General features: G+C 39.6%; 1 protein-coding gene across 3 annotated transcripts in view; it reads left to right on the top strand.

Moving 5' to 3' along the window:
* The first annotated feature begins 454 nt into the window (after positions 1–454).
* CPL4 (C-terminal domain phosphatase-like 4) overlaps positions 455–23602 on the top strand; it is an 83139-nt gene continuing 59991 nt past the window's right edge. The window contains exons 1-4 of one of the 3 annotated variants that reach the window (XM_088968200.1): positions 455–469; positions 596–760; positions 2151–2359; positions 22637–22722. In XM_088968200.1, the coding sequence (XP_088824326.1) occupies positions 2220–2359; positions 22637–22722 (226 nt within the window). In that variant the 5' untranslated portion in view covers positions 455–469; positions 596–760; positions 2151–2219. Of the gene's footprint in view, positions 470–508; positions 761–2150; positions 2360–22636; positions 22723–23602 lie in introns of those variants that run through there. The other 2 variants (XM_088968199.1, XM_088968201.1) reach the window with 2 other exon arrangements.

The raw sequence follows: 23602 nt of genomic DNA, 5'->3' as shown, positions 1-23602 counted from the left end.
CTAAATAGAATCCATAAAATTATAAATATATAATGAACGCTTTATTTTATAATAAAATAATAAGTAAAAATTTTTAAGTTTTAATTTTAGGGGAGCTATTTGGGCTTTCTAATTAGGTTAAGCCCAAAAGAACATAGAATGGTCCAAAGTCCTCAAATCGTATTAAAAATCACACCAAACTGTAATAAAACGGTTTGGTTCGATTTAAAAATTTCTTACCGGTTTGATGTGATATTTTTTCCAAACCGCACCGAACCGGATCCTGAGCACCCTTAATTTTGGCAACATAAACATATACATGCAACGCACGTGCACCCCACTAGTATTCAGCTAAAATGACAATATTGGGTTGTATTTAATGGGTCCCACTTTATCTGTAGGGCGCTGTCTTGGCGAAGTTGCACATGGTGTTGTTTGCTATAATTTCTTCAAAATTGAACGTTCCAAGCAGACTCGAAACGTTGTGCTTGTACGTTGCTTATAATAGTGTTGTTTGCTTATAACAATCGCTGGATTGGAATTATGATAGTCCTAACTGTTCAACGATTTGTTCGATCAATCTTTCCAACTAAAAATTCTAATCGAACGGTTGTAGGGTTTGAAGAAGCATCTCGTCGCAATCTGCAGCAGACAAATCATCACCGCAGAGAGAGAAGAAACGAAAATTGTGAGGGCTCTCGACGGAAACGTGCCCCAATCTCTCCGAGCAACAACGGGTCTGAGCTTCCCGCCTCCATTCCGGCGTTCATCTCCGGCTACGGTGAGCTCTCCCCTTCCCTCCATCCGTTGCCTTTTTATGTTTTCCATTTTTTTTTTGCTTCTCTATCTGAGATTTTCTCTTAAGATCCGCTCCAACTTCACAAAGATAGGATGGGAGCTCAATTGTTTTTCTGCCTCTCTCTCTCTCTCCGCCTTCGTCAATGGAAGTAGAAGAGAGCCATTCAGCCACAGGCGTTCTGTTTTACATGCGGCAGGATGTTGATGTTACATAGCTTGTCGATTCATCATGAAAGTAATTATAATGTGTATAAAATTGCATCAAAAGTAGCAGGTTGGAGAGGTAGATTGAGCTATAGTTCTCAACTTCTCATTCTATTATGTGGCTTGAATCAGAGTTTGCCACCCAAGCACATCGAGTCCCACTGCCCACTGGTTTTTCCTTCCATTCTTTTGCACTGATTCCTTTAAGCTTAATTTTGGAAAAGAAATCTCATATCAAATGTAGAAAAACGTATTTCTACTAAGGAGATACTGAAATTGTCTTGAGACAAAAATATTATGAAAAAAATAAGTGAAGGATCATATCTGATTAATCTCCAGAGTGGTCTGCCTTTGATGTTTTGCTCAATCTAGTTGTAGTGAATTCTTCAGATTGATTGATCAGAATATTACGAAATACCAAATAAATTCCAAAGATGATGAAAATTTCCTGCTGGTTTCCTAATGGAATTTAGAGTATTCTGCTTGACACAACAAGTGAAAATGGCAAACTTGAGCAACTAGCTGTATTGTGTACAACGAATTGTCATTCTTTCCTTCTCTCCCAAGCCCATATAATACCATACAGAATTATTAGCAATTCAGACCTCAGTAGAAGCTCAAAAGAAGTGGTAGAAATTATCTACCCAGAGCTCAGAGGAGTCATGGTCTTATTTTCTAGCATGCCTGTCTGATGAAATTCTTAATGTTGATGCTGTTGAGCGTCACTAGATGTACGAACATATTTTAGTGACACAATGGATGAAGAAAATGAATTACTAGGTTATGTTCATCTCCTGTTTAAAAATTTGTAATGCCTTGACAGAAAATAGTATGATATGATTATATGACTTGAATAAACAAAACCAAAGAAGAGAAAACTGAATCATATGATATAAACATGATCATTGAAGAGAAATTTAACAAATAGATTTCATGCAAAAATGCAATAACAGTTTTGTGGATTCCTTTATTGCTTTCCATATTCTATTATTCTTGGTACTGTTGAGTTTCATTTGCACATCTATGATTTGAAATTGTGGAAATGAAATAAGGGTATCCAATTCCAAATAGTCTAAGAACTGCATTTGGACAGCATAATTGCCAAATTTATGAAATTCAATACAGTTTTCAGTGGAAATTAATGTGAGCAATTGCATTTTCATTACTAGATCCAAATGCACCACAAAGGAGCCATGAGGTTAAGTTAATTAGGCAGGCTGGTTGCTAATACGGCAGGCATGAGCTTGGCTGCAGATTCTCCACTGCAATCCTCAAGTAGTGATGATTTTGCAGCACTTCTTGATGCAGAGTTGGATACAGTATCTTCAGATGCATCAGGTGGTCAAGAAGATGACGACGAGGATTTTACCATTGAGAGGTATATGTTTTTTCTCTCTCTCTCTCTCTCCACTTCTTCCTCTCCCCATTTTCTTCTTAATAACACATTACAATACATGGATACCTGTACAGGGGTGCCATATCATGTCAGGTACTTCAATTTTTAGTGTAAATTTCCTACCTGATACCATATCTAGCTATGCCCTTGCCCTATCTGTATAATATAGACAGCACACGGTTTCTTGTAATGAAGCAGCCTTTCAACTAAAAAGGATATTTGAAGTTTGTGCATGCTTAATAAGAATTTCTTGTTCCTTGTTAGCAATTTTTTTTTTTGATGAATGAATAAGATTTTATTAAAGAAAGATCAAGAGGTTAAGTCATTACAAGCTACCCATGGAGGGGCATGAGTTGCTACCTCTCCTAAAAAACAAAAAAAAATATTACATCAGACTAAAACAAAAGGTTACAGACTCATTTATCAAAAAAAAAAAAAAAAAAAAAGAAAAGAACAAAAGGTTACAGAGCTAGCCAAAATATTGTTTCCTTGAGGCCCCTTGCTTAGCTAACCCATCTGTTAAGGTATTTGCTGTTCTGCCCACCCATTGCTGTTCTTGCACCATATAATTGAGCTTGGATTTGTAAGCCATCTCACAACAACTTTGGAGTCTCCTTCAGTTACAGTATTCTGTACTCCTAGTTGGTCTGCAATATGAATACCTTGTACAGCTGCTAAAAATTCAGTTCTATCAGACTCTCTTATACCCATGGGGCCTGAGAACAAGGCTTAAATGTTGCTGTCTTTATCTCTCAGCACCCCTCTTATCCCTGAAGGACCTGGGTTGGCTTGGCTGCTATGATCAAAATTCAATTTTACTCAACATTCAGAAGGAGGCACCCACACTGCTGGCATCCTGTCCTTCCTAGTATGACTGTTAGCTACAACTATCCAGTTCCTCCAAATATCGTCAAAAGAAAAGGTGTGAAAGGAGTCCAGAGTTCTCAACCAGTGGTTTTCCCTAGTCAAAATGCATTCCTTTACAGCCTAATTGCTTTTTTTCCTTCTATTGGAATAACCTCACATTTCTTTCTTCCCAAATTGTCTACAAAGTAGCAACTCTTGTACATCTCCACATTGTTCTACCTTTTTTTGTGGGCCTCACAAAGAAGGAAGGGTCAAATAGCTGACCTACAACTGCGATCAGATTCCACTTGCATCGAAACAAAGCAAAGATCCAACCTCAAATAGCAGTAGGAAAAGAACAGGATAAAAGTAAGTGGGAGCAATCATCACCGCTAGCCCTACAAAGTACACACCAGTTAGGGGACAAGCACATGAAAGGCCTTTTCTTCTGCAAGCAGTGTAAGGTATTGATCTTTCTATAGAACACCTCCCAGCAGAAAATAATAATTTTAGGTGGAACAGGTCTAGACCAGATCTCCTTAGCCGGAAAACCCAACTAACTGTCTTTGGGAGTAGCAAAGGGACTTAAAAAAGGAGGCACATGTGAAGTAACCTTTTGGATGAGGGGACCATAATCTTACATCTAATCTGAGAGGGTCCAAAAAAACACTTCCAAGTAGTGGTAGAAGATCTGAAACACAAATGAGTTCATGATCCCTCAAGTCCCTACGAAACCCAAAGTCCCAATTGAAGGAGGAAGGTGAAACAGGTGTTGGAAGAAAGTGAGAGACAACTTTTTCCTTGTAGAGGGAAAGGGAATAAAGAGATGGAAAAAGATCCTTAAGAGCAGAGCTGCCCACCCAAATTTCTTTCCAAAACAAAACAAAGTTACTAAAGCTGACACCATACCTGACAAAATTGAGGAATCGAGGGAGGATACTTTGAATTACTTCCCAAGGAGTTGCTGACGTAGCTCGGCGCAATACACCAATATCCCATCCATTTCCCAATCTGTCATGTATACTAGCTATCACCTCATGCCACAACCTCTCCCTTTTTATGGGCCACCTCCACAGCCATTTTCCTAAGAGAGCTTTATTCTTTAGAACTAACTTCCCTAAACCCAGCCCACCCTCCTCTTTACTCCTACAAACTATTTCTCAATTTATTAGATGATCCTTTCTTTCCTCCTCTAGCCCCCAAAGAAAGTTTCTCATTAGTCTCCCCAACTTTGTAGCCTCCCTAACAGGAATCCTAAAGACAAAGAAGTAATAAATCGATAGGTTTGCTAGGGAGGCTTTGTACACTTAAAGAGTATGGAATTGGATGTTGTTAGGGAGCTGGTTCCTAAAATGCTGAGTGAAACCTCAGCTTCCTGGATTGAAAATGAATTCAGTCTGGAGGAAATCAAAAAGGCCTTAAATGACATAAATGGGGACAAAGCCCCGGGCCCAGATGGCTTTAACTTTACTTTCATAAAGTCTTGCTGGAGCATCTTAGAAAGAGACTTTAATCTGATGATGTAGGAATTTCATAGAGAGAGAGAGAGAGAGTTATGGAGAAATCAGCAAATGCTACATTCATTTCTCTAATTCCAAAGAAGGAAGGAGCAGTAAATCTGAAGGATTTTAGACCAATAAGTCTAATCAGCAGCCCATATAAGCTGTTGGCTAAAGTTTTATCAAAAAGACTGAGAAAAGTTCTACATGAGGTTGTAGGGGAGTCTCAAGTGGCGTTTGTGGAAGGGAGACAGATATTAGATGGAGTTTTGATGGCAAGTGAATGTATTGATGCAAGATTATTTTTTATTATTATTTTTTTTTGAAGAATAATGTATCGATGCAAGATTAAGAAGTGGGAGACCGGGCTTAGTATGTAAGATTGACATTGAGAAAGTGTACGATCATGTTGAATGGGGTTTTCTGGAGGAACCAAACTCCAAAGGTTAATGGGTTTTGGAGAAAGATGGAGGTCTTGGATGTTTGCATGCACGTCCACATTTTGATTTTCTATACTTCTAAATGGCATCTCCTCGGAGTTCTTTCAAGCCTCAAGAGGATTGAGGCAGGGAAATCCAATTTCCCCAATGCTTTTTGTTTTAGCTATGGAGATTTCTGAACCTACTGCTGTGGAGTGGTGGGCAAAGGGGTTTAATCGAGGGTTTCAAGGTAGGAAGGGATGGCCCCTGCATTTATCATTTACAGTATGCAGATGACACTTTGATCTTCCTGGATGCTTCGATGGATCAAGTGTTAAATCTAAGGGCAGTTTTGGCAAACTTTGAGCTGTTATCAGGTCTAATGGTTAATCTAGCAAAGAGTGTGGTGAGTGGGTGCAATTGAGGAGGAAGTGTTGTTTGACTGTGATAATGCTCTTGAATGCAGAATTGGAAAGCTTCTGTGCACTTATTTGGGCATGCCAATAGGAGGGGTTTCAAATTCTGGTGTATTATGGAGACCAATAGTGGAGAGAATTGAAAGGAGGCTGGACGGTTGGAAGTCAAAGCATCTTTCATTGGGTGAGGGGATAACTTTAATTAAAAGCGTCCTCTCTATTACTCCAACATATTACTTGTCCTTGCTGAAAATCCCATCTCAGGTGGCTGAAAGAATAGAGAAAGTGCAAAGAGATTTCCTATGAGAGGGGATGGGAAGGGGGGGGGGGATTCCATTTGGTGTGGTGGGAGAAGGTTTGCAGACCAAAGAATGAAGGAGGGCTAGGAATTAGAAGGCTAAGAGTGTTCAATGGGGCTCTGCTGGGAAAATGGTTATGGAGGTTTGGGTTAGGGAGAGAGGAAGATTCTTTGTGGAAGAGGGTGGTGTTGGGGAAATAGGGGGTGGTGAGGTTTGGTTGGGAACCTAGAGATGTTAGGTCATCTTATGGGGTGAATGTTTGGAAGGGGGTTACGAGTTTTAATAGGGAATTCAGAAGTCTAACAAGTTTCTCAGTGGGAGGTGGTTCAAGAATCAGGTTTTGGGAGGATGATTGGAGTGAGGCTGGTAAGTTGATGGAGTTGTGCCCGAGATTGTATAAGCTGGCTGTGGCTGAAACTACTATCAGTAGCTACTATGTAAGAAGAGGAGATCAGCTGATTTGGAGTCCAAATTCAGGCAGCCTTTGCTGGATAGAGAGGTAGAGGAGTGTTTAATTCTGTTAGGAAAGCTAGAGGAGGTGAAGATTGCTCCTCAAAGGAGGGATGAACTCTGGTGGAAGGAGTGTTCAAAAGGTAAATTTTCAGTGAAGTCTTGTTATCTAGCACTGTGAAGACACAATTCAAAACTAATCCAGTCAGAAGGAGTATGGGGAAATCTGGTTCCCCCAAGGGTAGAAGCATTTGCATGGTTACTGGTGATGGACAGTATTCTAACGGTGGATCATCTAAAATCAAGAGGCTTCTGCATGGCGAATAGGTGTTGTCTTTGTGAGGAACAAGAAGAGAATGTCAGACATCTGTTTATCAGCTGCAAGTTTGCTGATTTCCTATGGAAACTATTCACTAAAATGTTTGGGATATCTGACTTTTATCCAAATTCTGCTGCCGAAATCTTTTCTGCCTGGCCAAAGTTAAGAGGATCCAAGAAGGCTAAGGTGTTTTGGAGCTGCATTCCTTTTGCAATATACTGGAATTTATGGAAGGATAGGAATAGAAGAATTTTTGAAGACAAATTGCACCATCTACCTTCAAACCTGCAATATTCCTTTATCCAATTGCACCATCTACCTTCAAACCCGCACCAAGGACCTCTAGTAAAAAGCTCTAGTCCACAAAATCATAGGCCTTTTCTAAGTCCAGCTTACAAACAAAATCTTGATTTCCTGACTTTCTCATGTCCTCGGCACACTCATTTGCTATTAGGATCTGATCCGTTATTTGTCTCCCCTACACGAAGGCTCCTTGAGCTTGACTAATGATGGAGGGCAATACTACCCTAATATTCAAAGATAACACTTTAGCCAGGATTTTGTTAATGCTAGTCACCAATCTAATCGACCTAAAATCCTTAGGGTTTTTTGCATCTTTCTTATTTGGGATTAGGACTATGAAGGTAGCATTAACTCCAGTGCTTACTTTATTATTGTTTGCAAATTCCTTAAACACCTCAATAAGATCTTCTTTTACTACATCCCAATAGTCTTGATAAAAGTTATAGTGAAACCATCTGGCTCAGGTGCTTTGGATCTGTCCGTTGAAAATACCACCTGCCTAATCTCCTCTTCTTCAAAACCTCTCTCTAACCAGTTTACTTGCTCTTCAGACAGCCTGGGCCATTCTAATCCTTCCAACCTTATCCTATTATTCAACGGCTTCCTAACAATTGATTTGAAATGATCAATAAACATTTTGGCTATCTCATCTTGGTTTTTGACTTCCTCTTTATTTACTTCTAATTTAGCCACAAATTTTTTTCTTCTCCTCCCGTTAGTCATAGCATGAAAGAATTTTGTATTACTGCCCCCTTCTTTGATCCATTTATGTCTTGACTTTTGCCTCTAGAAGATCTCCTTTCTAAGAACTTCTTCCAGTTCCTTCTTTAAATTTCTTCTCAGATTCCTTTCTTGTTCATTCATGATCCTTTGAGATTCTTTGGAGTCTAGTTCCTCAATCCTAGACATCAAATTAGTATTTTGCTCCTCTATCCTTCCAACATGCTCTTGATTCCACTCCTTGATCTTGGATCTCAATCTCTTCAACTTTTTGTGGAATCTTACTCCCTTCCAGTTTACCCTTCTCAATTCTTCATTCTACCACTCCTCAACCAAGTGCCCAAAATCCGGGTGACTTAGTCACATATTCTCAAATAAGGGTCATGGGCCAGAGCCTAGAGGTTTAGGGCTTAACTGGATAGGGCAGTGATTAGAAGTAACTCTAGGTAGAGTTCTAGCCGGAAAATTCCTCCAATGATTCTCCCACTTTACATTAAAAAGGAATCTATCAAGTTTCGAGAAAAGGAAGTTTTCTTGGAAATTAGACCAAGTAAGATTGGCTTGTAGGAGGGGTATTTCCTTTAGGCCATAGATGTTAATTAACACATTGAATTTTCTCATGTTGGTTGTAACTGTTCTTTGGGGGTTGTTAGATTCATTACAAAACCTAATTACGTTGTAACCCACCCCCAAACACCAAGGGCCATCCCATAGGCCTTGTATTCCATACAACTCCTCCAACATCTCATTCCTTTCTCTATAAGTATTTGGCCTGCAGACATTGGTTAATACCCAAGTGAATCCATCCCCCACATTCCTGAATTTTAAAGATATAGAAAATCTCCCTATGAGTTCTTTCATTGATTCTATAGCATCCTCCCTCCAAAAGGTAACTAGACCTCTAGAGGTTCCCCATGAGGCCGTTGAGGTCCAGTAGACTCCTCTTGATCTCCACACACTTCTGACCCATCTTCTATCCAATTCTGTCAGCTTGGTTTTCTGTAACATGACTATATCAGGTTTCTCTCTTCTTAGTAAATCTTTGATTGCCCTTCTTTTTCTTGTACTCCCCAAGCCTCTCACATTCCAACTGATGATTTTCACTGTGCGATTCCTTTCAAAAGATTCCACCTTATGAAGAAACCTTCTTTCTCTTCTACCTTTGAACTCGATATCACTCTCAATATCTGAGATTAATCTCTTCACTTCTGATATCTTTTTCTTTTTCCTTTTCATATTCCCCTCTGTCTTCTTAACCGGAACACTGACTTCGAGGAGTTGCTGCTTGTTCCTTATCATCTAATCCCTCCTCCTTTTCTTTATATCCAGTAATGCACAAATCTGCTCCCATATTCTTTCTAATTCCTCCTGTTTTTTCTTGAGTTCCAAGTCTACCTCGCTCAACTCACCTTAACAATACCATGTTCTCTCTTCCCCCCTCCCCATCTAAGGTTTCCACTTGGGATGCTGGAGTATCCGTTTCGAGCACAAGAAGCACATTAGTAACCAAAACCGAATGGACAAGAATACCTGCGTTGTTGGGGACCAAGTGGACTTCTTCTGAGGGAGGGGGACTAGCGTAGGGAGGCAAGTCTAAGCCCGTTTCCTGTGTTTGGATCTGCATGGAGAGTTTTTAGTGGAGGTCAACTCCCTGTCGGCTTCAGCATCAAAGTTAGTCTTCCACTACTGTTCGGCTTCTGGCAAGACGTTACAGACCATTCTGGTAGGCTCTTTCTCTTCCAAACCAGTATCCTATTCTTCCCGAGCTATGGGGCTAACCTCCCTTGCGAGTAGAGGCAAAACCTGAGTTGCAGCTGTAGTTTTCGTCTACCGTTCCATCTCATTCAAATAATCTTCCTCAAATCTTTGTGAACCAGCTTCCTCATCCTGCTGAAACAGTGCTTCTGTACCCAAGTTATCTTCCTCAGAGATGATCCTCAAGTTGCTTAGATCGATGCTCCCCAGGCTCACTGTATCATCTGAATTAGATTCGCTGTAGTCTTCATCCTCAGAGTGAAAATCCTTTCTAAGCTCCTGCTTGAAGAGTAAAAAGATAGATGGTAATTACTATCTATCGATAACACGAACATAGTCACGTGACTTTTTAGTTTCTCACCATTTACCTTGGGCCCCTTAGTTGGGCTAACAATGTTCGGCCCAGTTGAACTCACCTTTCCTGACCTTTTAGTGTTCTCCGCCTGACCCACCTTAGGTAGGCCAAGAAAAATCGGCCCATTAGATACTTGCTCCCCTGGTCTTTTAGAGAGGCCTCCTTGAGATGGCCTCACACCAAAAACTTCCAACTTGGGAGGCCTGTAGTTTGGTTTCCGGGGCCCTTCAGCACTAGTCTGGTCTGGGTTAAGTGGAGAGTCAGCCTTGTCCTTTTCCATTTGGCCCAACTGTTTAACTCCCCCACCTTCCTTTGGCTTTGGTTTGAGAGATTTTACTGACCCCTTAGAGCCTTCTCACAGTTGAACAGGTGTATTTGAAAAATTAGATTTGGCGCCACTTGTAACTGCTTGAGCATAAGATCTGTCAGAGGTCCAGCTAATGCCCTGTTGATCACGTTTAGAACTTTCCAACTTCTGCAAGGCTTTTGGACCTCTAAAAGCTTGTTCGCCCTTTTTTGTATAACTTTCTTTTCCTTGCAGGTCTTCCAACCCTTTGCTGCCACACAGGATTATGCCTTCAACCTTTGCATCTTCCTCCTTTCAAGCTTCCCTCCACAGTTTAGATTCCATGGAGGAAGCCAACCAGGTTCAATTTCCTAGGAATCTCCTTGGGCTTGATTACATTCAATAAGATTGCTGCGGACCTGAGGTCACCCCATAAAACACCAGCCAGTCTTGCTCCACACAGTACTGCAATCGCTTCTGCCATTTCATCATTCCAAAGATGGAATGGTAATCCAACGACACACTCTACTACCTCATCTAGAACCGAGGAATCCTTCGAGTTTGATGAAGGAGACCACCTGAATATATTAATCGAGCCAAGATCATCCTGCAGACACACAGCCTCAACTTCCAATTTATTTTCAAGTGGATCCAGCAAAGCTTTGCACCTGCCAAAGGGTGTTAGGATATATGTGGTTCTCATCTTCAAATGTTTTGTCAATAACACAGCAATTTCCTCTGAACTTCTACTTGGTTTGTTGACTTCAACAATCAATTTACTTGTCACTGATAAAAAAAAAATCAATTTACTTGTCCAATCTCCTTTTCCTGCAGTTACCAACAGAGCTGCTTTATTTCCAGCTTGCACCAAGGTAGACACATTTTGCCTAGGGGATTCAAGATCGACTACTATTTTTGAGATTTCCTCTTTTTCCTTCTTCTTTTCTACACCTTTTTCCCTTTCTGCTTTCACTCTTGATAAAAAGTCTCTCAGGGTCTTCACTATCTCAATCCACCCTTGGCTCTTTCTTCCTTCAGGGAGGCAAATCAGCTGCTTCCTGTTCTTGTCAAAGAGCTCCGAAAGAGCTACGAAAGATCCTTTGTGATTTTTCCTGCATTCCACCATATATCTTCTTCCCACCTCTGTGATGAACTCTTTCCAGTTTCTCTCCTTTCCTTTTGCGCTTGCTTCTGCTTCAAAGTCTGTGAGCCATTCTACCACATCCAAACCTATCAACAGCACTGTAGCCTTCTTGGCTTCCCTGATTTTCATGCTGATCTGCCCTCTGATTCTTAGTTCCTCAAACAGAAAACTTTTTGCTTCCACCTTTAGAAATCTTGTCCATCGATTGGCCTCCACAAAGTTCTCCATTCTCCACTTCGCCTCCGATTCCCCCCTCAATGCATGTATGTTTTAAGTTTTGTTCCTTGTTAGCATTTTGTTCAATGTTTACACAACCAGAGTGTTTTATTAAAGAAGAAAAGCTTCTTAGGAAATGTTTTCATTATAGAAAAGTAGCAAACCGTGTTTTCTTTGTTAGTTCCAGGATTAAACCATTCTTTTTTTGTGGTATTTGTTGCCACTGAAAAATGATACTCTTACAATGGTTTAAAATGTCCATAAATTTCCTAATATTTCCATGCCATATTTCCATTTCTATGGGTATCAACACGAAATATTACTGGAATCGACATATTCCCTAATTTCGCTACTGGTGCTATGTGGAGTAGCAATGTTATTGCCCACCTAATGTATTAATGAAAGTTACTGTTTCCAGTAAAAAAGACATTATTACCACTTTGAACCAACTTGAATTCTTTTCAAACATGAAGTTCAATCTTAGTTTTTTATTGTATTATAAATAATTTGGTTGATCTATTAGAATCATTTGTACTTTCTACGAGTTTTAATTTTACTTAAACTCACTTATTATCTAGTTTTGATGATTTGGATCAAGATAATAATTTAAAAGGGTCTACTTATGCATCTTTTTATCAATACAGAGAATAACATTCTATGTTTTCACATATTTTACGATGTTTACACCATGCCTATAATTTTTACAATATTTCTAACATGTTTCCTATATTTGGATGACCCATATATCCAATGACATTGACATTTTAAACCTTTTGCCTGTTGTCATCTACAATTACTATTTTTTCAACATCTCACTTTTTGGATTTAGTGTGCAAAGGTCTATCTGTCTTTTAAGACCAAGATTGTAGGGTTCAGTTGATTGAACCTCATTGTAATTTTTGGTGTTTTTCCTTGTTCATGGTTCCTTCTTCAGATAAGAGGATCTGAAAAAAGTCTCACATTTTACCTAAAATGAGAATACTTAGGTGGATGTTGCCCCATAATAAAAATAATGGTTGTTAGATGATTTATAGGATGCATATGACTTGAAACATTTAGAGTGTTTAAAGGTTCATTTTTTGAACTAAAAATGTGTATTATGGGAAGGTAGATGGGATTTGGATGTTGGGAGAGTAAAGGACAGAAAATATGGACCTATAAAGTTTCTTTGAAGGTTTCTATTTGAATTCCATTTCCTTCACAATTGAGTAATCAAAAGCAAGTAAGGTTCATTCAGGTTGAATTGAATGATCCTAAGATTTGGCAATTGTTTGACTGACCAAAGATTCTTGATTGGGATGCAATGCATTGGTTTCACTTGAACTGCTTGTTCAGGTGGAGTACCAAATTTTCCATTAATCTGGCTGACCCTTTAGCAAGGAAGGGGGCTAACAAAAATGATTTGGTGAGGGGACACTAGGCCTGGAGATGAAGATGTAATTTTACTGGTACTTTCATTTAGTAAATGCATGTCAGTTTTGGGTATCTTTTGGTTCTAGCCTCTATATTTCTAAGGACACTTGGAGAGTAGGTGATGTATTTCTCATGCTTTCTCATTAACAAATTTTGATTTATGTTTGCTCACTGAAAAAAAAAAAACTTGAAACATTTCCTCATACATATTTGGTTTGTGCTTTGACAAGCAGGGAATTGGATGAATTTGACTCTTTTGTCATTGTTTTTTTTCCTTCTTCTTTTGAGAAAAAGTAGCTTTTTTTTCAGAAGAAAAATGAAAGGATGTACATGAGAAGATGTACAGACAGGGCTTCCAAAACTAAAAACCAAAAAGCCCACTTACAAAATTGGAAAAGTATTTGCCCACCCCACTTTTAGCTAAAGCATCAACCAAAAAGTTAAAACTCCTAGGAAATCCATCTGAAACAGCAATGAAAGGAGGCCAAAATTTCAAGTATTTCATGCAAACAATGGGCAATCCTCCAAAGACCTGAACTTTTCTTTTTTTAGCCCAATTGATTGTGATTCTGAGTCTCCCTTGACCAACGGAGAAGTAACTTGAAGAGCTTTTGCTTGCTGAAAACCCACCAATAAAGCCTGAACCTCTGCCTCTGAAGCATCAGATGTAAATCAGTCCTCAAATATTAGGTGTAAATTTGAAGATTAGAAGAAAAAGGAAGAAGAGAAGTAAGAGCAGCAACACAAGAGAAGAAGATGGCGAAAAGAGAAGGAAGAAGAAGATGAATCGAATTATCTTCCCTTTCTCCTCTAATCCTTTTTTTATTAAGAATTAAAGTTAGAGTAATGACAAGTATGCCCTTAAGTGGGCGTCCAGCTAGGCAGTAACATAAAGAGATTAAACAAAAAGAAATAGCAGGCCCATTAGCCAACAATAAAAGAAAAGATATTACAGGAGAAGATACTAGGACCCATTCGGCCCAGTCTCTTTACACTCCCCCTCAAGCTGAGCATAGATGTCAATCATGCCCAGTTTGCTTATATGGTGTGTCATTTTCCCTCTTGGAACTCCCTTGATCAAGATATCAACCAATTTTTCGTCTGATGTGATGAATGGCAAACAAACTTCTCCTGAGGAAACTCTTTCCCTTATAAAATGTCTATCAACCTCAATGTGCTTAGTTCTGTCATGTTGAACAGGATTATGTGCAATGTCGATAGCTGCTTGGTTGTCACAATAGAGCATCATTGGCTTCTCGTAGTCAACCCCCAATTCTTCTAGAAGGGATCATAGCCACAGTAATTCTGACACACCATGTGCCATTTCCCTGTATTCTGCTTCAGCTGAGGATCTAGCAACTACAAACTGTTTCTTACTCCTCCATGACACAATGTTTCCAGCGACCAGAGCACAATAACCTGAGGTGGATCTCCTATCATCAATACATCCTGCCCAATCAACATCAGTGAAAGCTTCCAATTTCATGTGCCCATGTTTGGCAAATAGAATACCTTTCCCTAGAGTACCTTTCATGTAACATAGAACCCTTTCTGCAACAGCTAATGAGTATCTCTGGGAAAATGCATAAATTGACTAATAACACTTACTGCATAGGAAATATCTGGCTGAGTCATGCAAAGATATAATAATTTCCCAAGTAGTCTTTGGAACACCCCCTTATCAGATAAAAGCTCACCATCTGTAGCAGAAAGCTTATGATTAGGATCAATAGGAGTGGAGATTGGTTTAACTCCAAGTTTACCAGTCTCAGCAAGGAGGTCAAGGACATATTTACGCTGAGAAATGAAGATACCATCCTTAGACCTAGCAACTTCAATGCCCAAAAAATACCAAAGATCTCCCAAATCCTTGATCTCAAATTCAGAGTTGAGAAATCTTTTTAGTTTACTGACCTCTTGAGTGTCATTACTCGTGACCACAATATCATCAACATAAACTATCAAGAAGGTCACCAGAGAGCCATTTCTCTTCAAGAACAGGGTATGATCAGATTGAGTTTGTGTGTAGCCAAAGGAGACAAGAGCAGCCCTAAACCTCTCAAACCAAGCCCGAGGAGATTGTTTGAGACCATAAATAGATTTCTGCAGTTTACACACCTTGCCTTGCATTTCCTTCCCATACACCCCTCAAAAGTAGCGGCTAGAGATAAGAAAACCCTGACTGAGGTCATCTTAGCGACATGAGCAAATGTCTCAAGATAATCAATGCCATACATTTGAGTGTAGCCCTTAGCAACCAACCTTGCCTTAAACCTTTCAATAGAGCCATCAAAGTGATATTTAATGGTAAACACCCATTTACAACCCACGGGTTCCTTCCCTTCAGGCAAGTCAACAATATCCCAGGTATGGTTCTTATGCAAAGCATCCAGTTCAGCCATCATAGCATCCCTCCATTCAGGTTGAGATAAGGCTTCCGGTACAGACCTGGGTATCACATGGGAAGAAATAGATGCAAGAAAAGAGTAATAGGAAGGAGAGAGAAGGCTGTAAGACAGGTGTTTGGAGATACAATGGGCTGTACACTTCCGTTTGGCCTTTGCGGAGAGCAATAAGAAGGTCAAGGTCTGGGAAAACTGTAGATGGGTCAGCAGAAGGCTGACCTGTTACCTCAGTAATGATGGGAGGAGCAAGAGGCTCTTCTGTAGGAGTGGAAACAACCTGCCCATGTTTGAATCTCTGCCTTTGGTACCACCTTTGGAGAACAGGAGGAGGAGGAATTATAGGAGAATGAGGTGGAGGAGGAGGAATAGGAATATCAGAGGTAGGTCCAGTGGGAGAAGTAGAAACCTCATGATAGGACTCAAGAGGAATGGGAAGAGGAATAGCTGGAGACATAGCAAAGGGCTCTTCAGATTTCTCCCCCTCAGGAGAAATGCTAAAGAAAAGAGTCAACTCAGCAAAGGTGACATCTCGAGATACAAAGTGGGTGCCACGAATTGGATCAAAACAACAATATCCCTTCTGTGTGGAAGCATATCCCAGAAAAACACATTTATGAGCCTTAGGTTCAAACTTGTGCCTTTGATGACTGTGAATATGCACATAGCAAGTGCACCCAAAAACACGGAGAGGAAGAGAAAAAATATCCTCATCTGGCAAGAGAAGGCTAAAGGGGGTTTTGAAGTCAAGGACCCTAGAGGGCATACGGTTGATAAAAAAAGTAGTAGTAAGAACAACATCTCCCCAAAATTTTATAGGAACATGGGATGCAAACAAGAGGGATGTAGCAACTTCAACCACATGTCTGTTCTTCCTTTCCACCACCTCGTTTTGTTGTGGAGTGTAGGAACAAGAACTTTGATGAATAACCCCAAAAGTTTCAAGATAGGTGGAGATGGTTCTCTCAAAATACTCCTTAGCATTATCAGAACGGAATATTTTGATACGAGTGTTAAACTGGGTGAGGATGAGTTTATGAAATTTTTGCACAATAGCTGGTACTTCATCCCTGGATTTAATGAGATAAATCCAAGTGTAACGAGAGTAGTCATCAGTAAAAAGGATAAGGTACTTGTAACCCCTCCATAGTTGGCAAATGATATGGCCTCCACACGTCAGAGTGAACAATATGAAAAGGAGATAGAGATCTTTTATTGCTTACTGAATAAGAATGTCTACAATGCTTTGCCAGTTCACACGACTCACAATGAATACTCGATAAAGACACTCCCTTAAACATATCTGGAAACAAATGACTCAAAGCAGAAAATGACAAATGACCAAACCGAAAGTGACATAACAAGACTTTGCTAACAGACTTTGACAAAATTGACTCTAAGGCAACTCCATGAGGTGGTCCCAAAGCTCGATCCGGTGTGTCTAGCAAGTATATTTTGTTCGCCTCATGGCCACTCCCAATCATCCTCTAAGATTGCAGGTCTTGAAAAACACAATGAGTGGGAAAAAAGGTTATGCTGCAATTCATGGATTTAGTTAAGTTGCTAACAGATAAAAGGTTTGTGTTTTAGGGACATGAAGGACAGAGGATAAATAAAGGGTGTCAGAGGTCTTTATATCTCCTTTACCAGAGATGAGAGCAAGAGACCCATCAACAAGGGATATTTTCTCTTAGAGAGAAGGTGGTATGAGCAGAAGAGATTAGACAGGTTGGTCATATGGTCTGATGCATCGGAATCAATAATCCAAGGGATTTTATGATTATCTGAAACTGAAGCATGATTTGCAGAAGCACGAATACCTGAGTGAGAAAATGTTGATGAAGATGATGTGTTATTGTTGGAAGAGTGAGATGAAGAAACAATAGCTTCCAAGTGATTTAGTAGCTTCCCATACTTTTCAAAATCCACCTTCATTGCTGCCAACTGCTCAATGGTTGATTTCTCTTCACTCTCCTTATTTCCTCCTTCAGGTACTGTAGCAACATTAGCTGCCTTAGGCTTTCCTGCCTGACTGCCCTTCTTATTGCTGTTGTTATTCTTAAACCTATCAGGAAGAAGCTTACGATGAAGCTTCCAACAGGTGTCCTTTGTATGCCTTGGTTTCTTGCAATATTCACATATCTGCTCCTTTTTTTCAGTAAGACCCTTTGGCTTTATTCCAACATGTGCAAAGTGTTCTGTAGGTGAACCCTGCAACTGAACCTTCCACCTACTCTCCTCACTGCTTATCATAGCATATGCCTGGGAAAGAGTAACCTCATCTCTAGCCAGGATATTTTGCCTAATGATGTCAAACTCAGGGTTGAGTATAGTGAGAAATTCAAACACCCTATTTCTCTCCACCAACTTCCTATACATTTCAGCATCATTCTTACTCTCCCATACAACTGTCTCCATAACATCAATTTCTTATCATAGGGATTTCAGTATAGAGTAGTAGATTGCTACACTCTTCTCCCCCTGTCTTAGGTTCTTCACATCACTTTTCAACTTATAGACTCTGGCTACATTCAACTTCTGTGAATAGGTCTTAGTAACACTGTCCCATATCTCCTTAGCCGAAGACATCCAAAGATAATGCTAACTTATATGAGGTTGCATAGAATTGACCAACCATCCTATGACAGTATAGTTCTCTTGCATCCATTTCTCAAATTCAGGGTCTGTCTCTTCGGGTTTCACTTTACTACCTGTGAGATACCCGAGTTTTCCTCTGCTACAGACATAAATTCTTATAGACTGTGCCCAAGCAAGATAATTTGTCCCATCTAGCTTGATTGTAGTTACACTAGTCAAAACGGAATCTACCGAGCCAAGGCCTGAAACCAACACTTGCTTGAACTCATTTCCGTATGGCTCCATCAATCAAACGAAAATCAAAGAACCAGAAATTTTGTCTATATAAACATACTTGAAGTCAAACCAGAACCCAGATGCTTGAAAACTAGGGTTTTACTCCGTCCAACTATTGGGGAGGAAGAGAGAAGATGCAGCCGCTCCTACCAGAACTTCCCAATCTCTTCCAAACCTGAACTGCCCTCCTTTAGGAGTCACAAGACACCTACCAAGCACAGAGCGCCACACCCAAAGCTTCACCTTTACCTGTACCTTTGAAAATCTCTAATCGGATAGGGTTTTGGGCAGCAATAGAACAACACCGCTTCTTGGCAATATCCAGCTAGATTTAAACTCTCCAAACCCTCTACCAACTAGGCCAGAGATCCTCTGAACTATAGAGAATCTATCTCTCCATACACTCTCTTAATCTAAGGGTGTATGGGAAAAGAAGAAGAAAGAAAAAAAAGGAAGAAATAGACCTGCTCTGATGCCAAGATGTAAATCAGTCCTCAAATATTAGGTGTAACTTTGAAGATTAGAAGAAAAAGGAAGAAGAGAAGTAAGAGCAGCAACACAAGAGAAGAAGACGGCGAAAAGAGAAGGAAGAAGAAGAATCGAATTATCTTCCCTTTCTCTTCTAATCCTTTTTTTATTAAGAATTAAAGTTAGAGTAATGACAAGTATGCCCTTAAGTGGGCGGTCAGCTAGGCAGTAACATAAAGAGATTAAACAAAAAGAAATAACAGGCCCATTAAGAGAGGCCCATTAGCCAACAATAAAAGAAAAGATATTACAAGAGAAGATACTAGGACCTATTCGGTCCAGTCTCTTTACAGCATCATTAGCCAAAACCGGGCCACTGAACACCCAATAGATGTAGCCTTCAGAATTATAAAAGACTCTCCTATACCTTCTGCCAAAAGGGTGTCTGAGGCTCTTCTTAAACTACCATCAAACCTCAAAATGAAAGCAGTCTTTGGCCTTGGGAAAAGGAAGGCTGAATCTCAATAGGAGAAGAATGGAAGATGTGTAGAAGGTTTTTGTTTAAATCCCCATGGTTAAAACCTGTGAAAGCCTTGTTAGTCTTCATCCAAGACAGCAATTGAGTCAAAACTCTATTCTATAAACAAGCTATGGAGGAGGTTTTATTCAAAACTCTTTTGTTCCTCTCTTCTCACTCTCATTGTTGTTCAGTGACTAGTCCTCAAGGTCTAATTTACCCTGCTAGAATTTGGCACTACCCTGCACTTCTCAAAAATGAAAGATCATGTGATATGCTTGCTTTATAATATCTTATTATGACAGTTCTTATTTTGTATCTTGCTTTCTTTGTTAATAAAATCATTTCCAGTTGCTGATAAAAACAATTCATATTACCAAGTTCTTTCATGTAAGACTCCTACTATTGTGGGAGGCTTGATAAGTGTACGTATTGCATTTCCCTTATTTTTCTTTATAAATTTTGTGTTATCTATCATAAGAAAAATTCTTTGGGGTATTTTGGAGGAGTGCAATTCTCAATTTTCCCTTCTTTTTGGATTTGCATTTGGGAGGTTATTGACTGGAACGTTTTTGTACTACTCAATGAGTGCTCTGTGAAGGGGCTGTTTATCTTAGTTGATTCAATTATCAAAGATTGGTACATGTCACTTAGACCTTACTCACTTTTTTGATTGCTAACTGTAAATTAGTGGATCCTTTTAGCAGACTTCTTTCTTGGGCTGATAGAGAAGGTATAATTAGTGGCTTAGGAGTGGGCAGAAATAGGGCACTGGTCACTCATTTACAGTTTGCAGATGGACATAATCATTCTTTGTGAGGGGGAAGACTTAGGGAAGGTGAGGAATCAGGTCAATTTGTTTGAGAAGATATCTAATTTAAAATTCAGTTTGAACAAGAGATGTATGGTAAGGATCAGTTTAGCAGATGAGGTGGTGGATTCCATTGCAGATACACTTGGTTGTACTATTAATTCTTGGCCTTTGAAGTTTGAATTACCTAGGATTCCCTCTAGGTGCAAATCCAAAGGGTACAAGTTTCTGGAACCCAATTGTAGAAAAGTTTGCAAAGGAGTAGCAACCTAGAAGAGGAATTGTAGATCCCCCAAAAGGAAGTTTGTAAGTTGGAAAAGTTGATGAGGGATTTCCTTTGGGAGCCGGAAGAGAGCAAAAAGGACCACTTAAAGTGGGAGGTTGTGTCTAGAAGTAAGGATGGTGGTTTGGGAATAGGGAAGTTAGCAAAGAAGAATATTAGCAGCTCTATTGGCAAAGTGGTTGTGGAAATGTCCTCTTGAGAGGGAAAAGTTGTGGAGTAGAGTGGTGACAGGCATTCATGGAGTCTCAAGTAATGGCCAGGATGCTTGTATATTTTCTAGGGAAACGTTGGCTTCACCATGGAAAGCTACTAGTAGCATTCTTCCTCTTTTCTTAAATCATGTTAGGTATGACGTCTGCTCTTGGACTTTGTTTTATAATGGGAAGATGTGTGGATTGGTAATTCCTCTCTGAAAGATCATTCCCTTCGTTGTACTCTATTTCTTTCCTTACAAAGGAACCTATCTTTAGGTTCCTAAGTCAGCCTTGCTTCTAGTGAACTCAATTGGGACTTTGGTTTTAGAAGAGGATTGAGAGATAGTGAGGTTGGGGATTGATTTTGTTGTTGGATGTTTTGGAGAAAGCTTCTTTTGATTTCACTGTTCTAATAAATGTGTTTAGGCCCCCCACCTGAAAGGTGCCTTCACTTGTGCCTCATTTTTCAGGTCTTTATTCTCTTCAGCCCAGGGACCGACTGACCTTCTAGCTAACAGGGGTTTTATGGGGATCGTTTATTTTGGGCTCAAATGTAACTTGTACTTTTTCTAGTTTTTCTGTCTTTCGGATTTGGATGAGGTGAATCTCACACCTCTCCCCAGGTTGTTTGTAATGTTATATATTCTGTTTCTAATAAAATTACTCTATTTATCAAAAAACAAAATCTCAGATGAAATTCCTGAAACCCCATGGCCCTCTGTTCCATTCCTCATCCACCCAATTGTTACATGAAAATACATGTGATGTACTAAATAATAATCCCTTGTGCAGGGATGAATGCTGAGCATGTACAGGGTTGCCTTGACCAATGGACTGGAACATTGCAATAACTTTCCTCCATAGCTCCTGTACTCATCTCCAACACCAAAAGCTGCCCTGGGTTTCCAAGAGAGTTATGTTGGTCTGGGCATTGGGGCCTTAAGAGTAACCTTTTTTGCCTGTTCTTTCTGTTTGACATTTGTTCTTGGGGCTGGGTGGGGGGTTGCATATGTTTGTTTCCTTTGTTACTGATCATGGAAGTAAAAAGCAGCAGCTTATTCAAAGACATCTATTGCTTGGTGGAGAAACTGGACCATGACATTCAGTCTTTTATTTGTTTTCCTCACCTTATAAGAGCTCAAGGGTTTTTCCATGTTTTCTATTCTTACTGGAGTACTTATTATATGGATGAACCTTTTTGCAGATTAATGAAATACTTTACTTTGTACTTCAAGGTAAAATAATATATGGACGATGCTTGGATTCATTAGTAGAGCCTGTGTTCTAGTTAGAAGTTTTACATACTGCGAATATTTTGAGGGATCTTGTCCCTATTTTATTAATTATCTGTTTTATACTAAATAATGAGTGCTTACTGGACTGCATCAAGCTTCCTGAAGTATAAATGAGGTTCTTGAGATGTAGAGGGAGAGACTTTGAGGCCTTTCTTGCTCTTCCTGTAGGTTAGAAACCACTATGATCAAGTTGGGTGTCTTGTTGGGGTGGATCAAGACCTACTTTTCTTGTTTTGGTGTTATACTTGAGGTGGTGCAATTTTCTGACTGCTGAGTCTATCTGGAGGATTTTGTTAGTTGCCTAGCCAGATTTCTTTCTTCCCTTAATATGTGTCTATATTGTCATCTGCCTAGACTGTTGTTTGTGCACCATCTAATTACTACTCTTGAGTCTTCTTCCATAACATTGTCTATATAATTTAGTGATTTCCCCAACTTTAATCCTTGGTGCACAGCTAATAGTTAAGCTCTAGTTGAATCTCCATGGCCGACTAGCTCCAAGAACATTGCTAAGAAATCATCATCTTTGAAGACTTGTCCAATTCCTAAGTTACCTAGATTGTTTGTGCTACATCCATCAGAGTTTAACTTTGCCAAATTTTGTGGTGCTGGATGCCAATAAATGATTTCTTTGTTCCTTGTGGAAGATGCTGATTCTATGCTTTGTCAATCCTTTATGATGTCATCCACTGTGAAAGGGCTAAAAAGACTCAAGTTTTAACCCAATGCATCACCTTTACCTGTTTACCATAATGTTCTCAACCAAAGCATCTTTGGTGCAAATTTCTCCTTTGAAGATTCTAGCATTTCTTTCTTTCCATATTAGACTATATTACTACAGCATTTGTATGTCTCCATAAAATCTTATAATTATTGCATACCTGAAATAATATTACCTGCTTATTGTCTAAATAATTTATACTTATCAAAATGTTATCTGTGTTGTTTAACCTATCGGTTTGAATTGAGTTTCAGGATCAAAAGGCGTAAAGTGGATGAATTGGAAAATGTAGAGGGTCTTCAGGGGTCAACTTCAGTTGGAGCCTTACAACAAGAATTAGGTACTTCTTTCTGACCCAGTTAAACAATATTCCCCTCAAGTTTCTAGATACTGCTAATACACTATAGTTGGATAATATTATTTAGCAGAGTGCAAAGCAAACTCTACAACATGAACTTCTGAAATGGTTTGTATTTGCTATCAATGGGTTGAAGATATATGTACGTATGTATGTACATGTATATGGTGATTATTGCATTGGAAAGTTCTGTGTTGTTGGATGTCTCTAATACCTGTGTAGGGGTTCATCATACTTGAGGTTAGTTCCTCTAAATCTTAGGCACTGTGGTGGCAGTTATAGCCTTGCCTCCCCCTCTTCCTCATTGGAAGTTATGGCATTGAGCTGGTCTGGGTTTGGGAGGGGATTTGAGAAATAAGAACAATAATATAGCGTTGGGTTCCTTATCTGAGCCTTTGACAGTTGAACCAGAGCTGGGCAAGTTCTTATGTTAGTAATAAATTGTTCGTATTTCTCAAATCCCCTCCCAAAAAGGAAAAAAAAAACAAACAAAAAAAAAGTTTCTTTGATCCTCTTAATTTTGAAATGGAGGAAATGTGGGGCAATGATCTTGAGATTCTTTGCTCTGTGTACAGGAGGTAGATGGGGATTGGGCTTGGGGTGTGATGAATGTGTATGGGCCAAATGAGGAGGGGGAGAGATTGAAGTTTTGGGAGGAGTTGGGTAGGGCTCAACAGAGTTGGGAGGGACCATGGTGTTTGGGAGGGGATTTCAAAATTGTCAGAAGAAGCAGCGAGATGAAAGGGGGGAGGGAGAGGAGAATTAGTGTGGGAATGAGGAGATTTGAGAATTTTATCAATGAGCATGAACTGGTTGACCTTCCCCTGAGTGGTGGGAGGTTCACATTGTCAAATGGTCAATA

The sequence above is a fragment of the Nelumbo lutea genome, chromosome 2 (genome assembly GCF_056320005.1).
Source record: "Nelumbo lutea isolate HS-2025 chromosome 2, American lotus-T2T, whole genome shotgun sequence".
Taxonomy (NCBI): domain Eukaryota; kingdom Viridiplantae; phylum Streptophyta; class Magnoliopsida; order Proteales; family Nelumbonaceae; genus Nelumbo; species Nelumbo lutea.
Note: the sequence above shows the minus strand (reverse complement) of the source record. Positions and strands in the feature narration are given on the sequence as shown.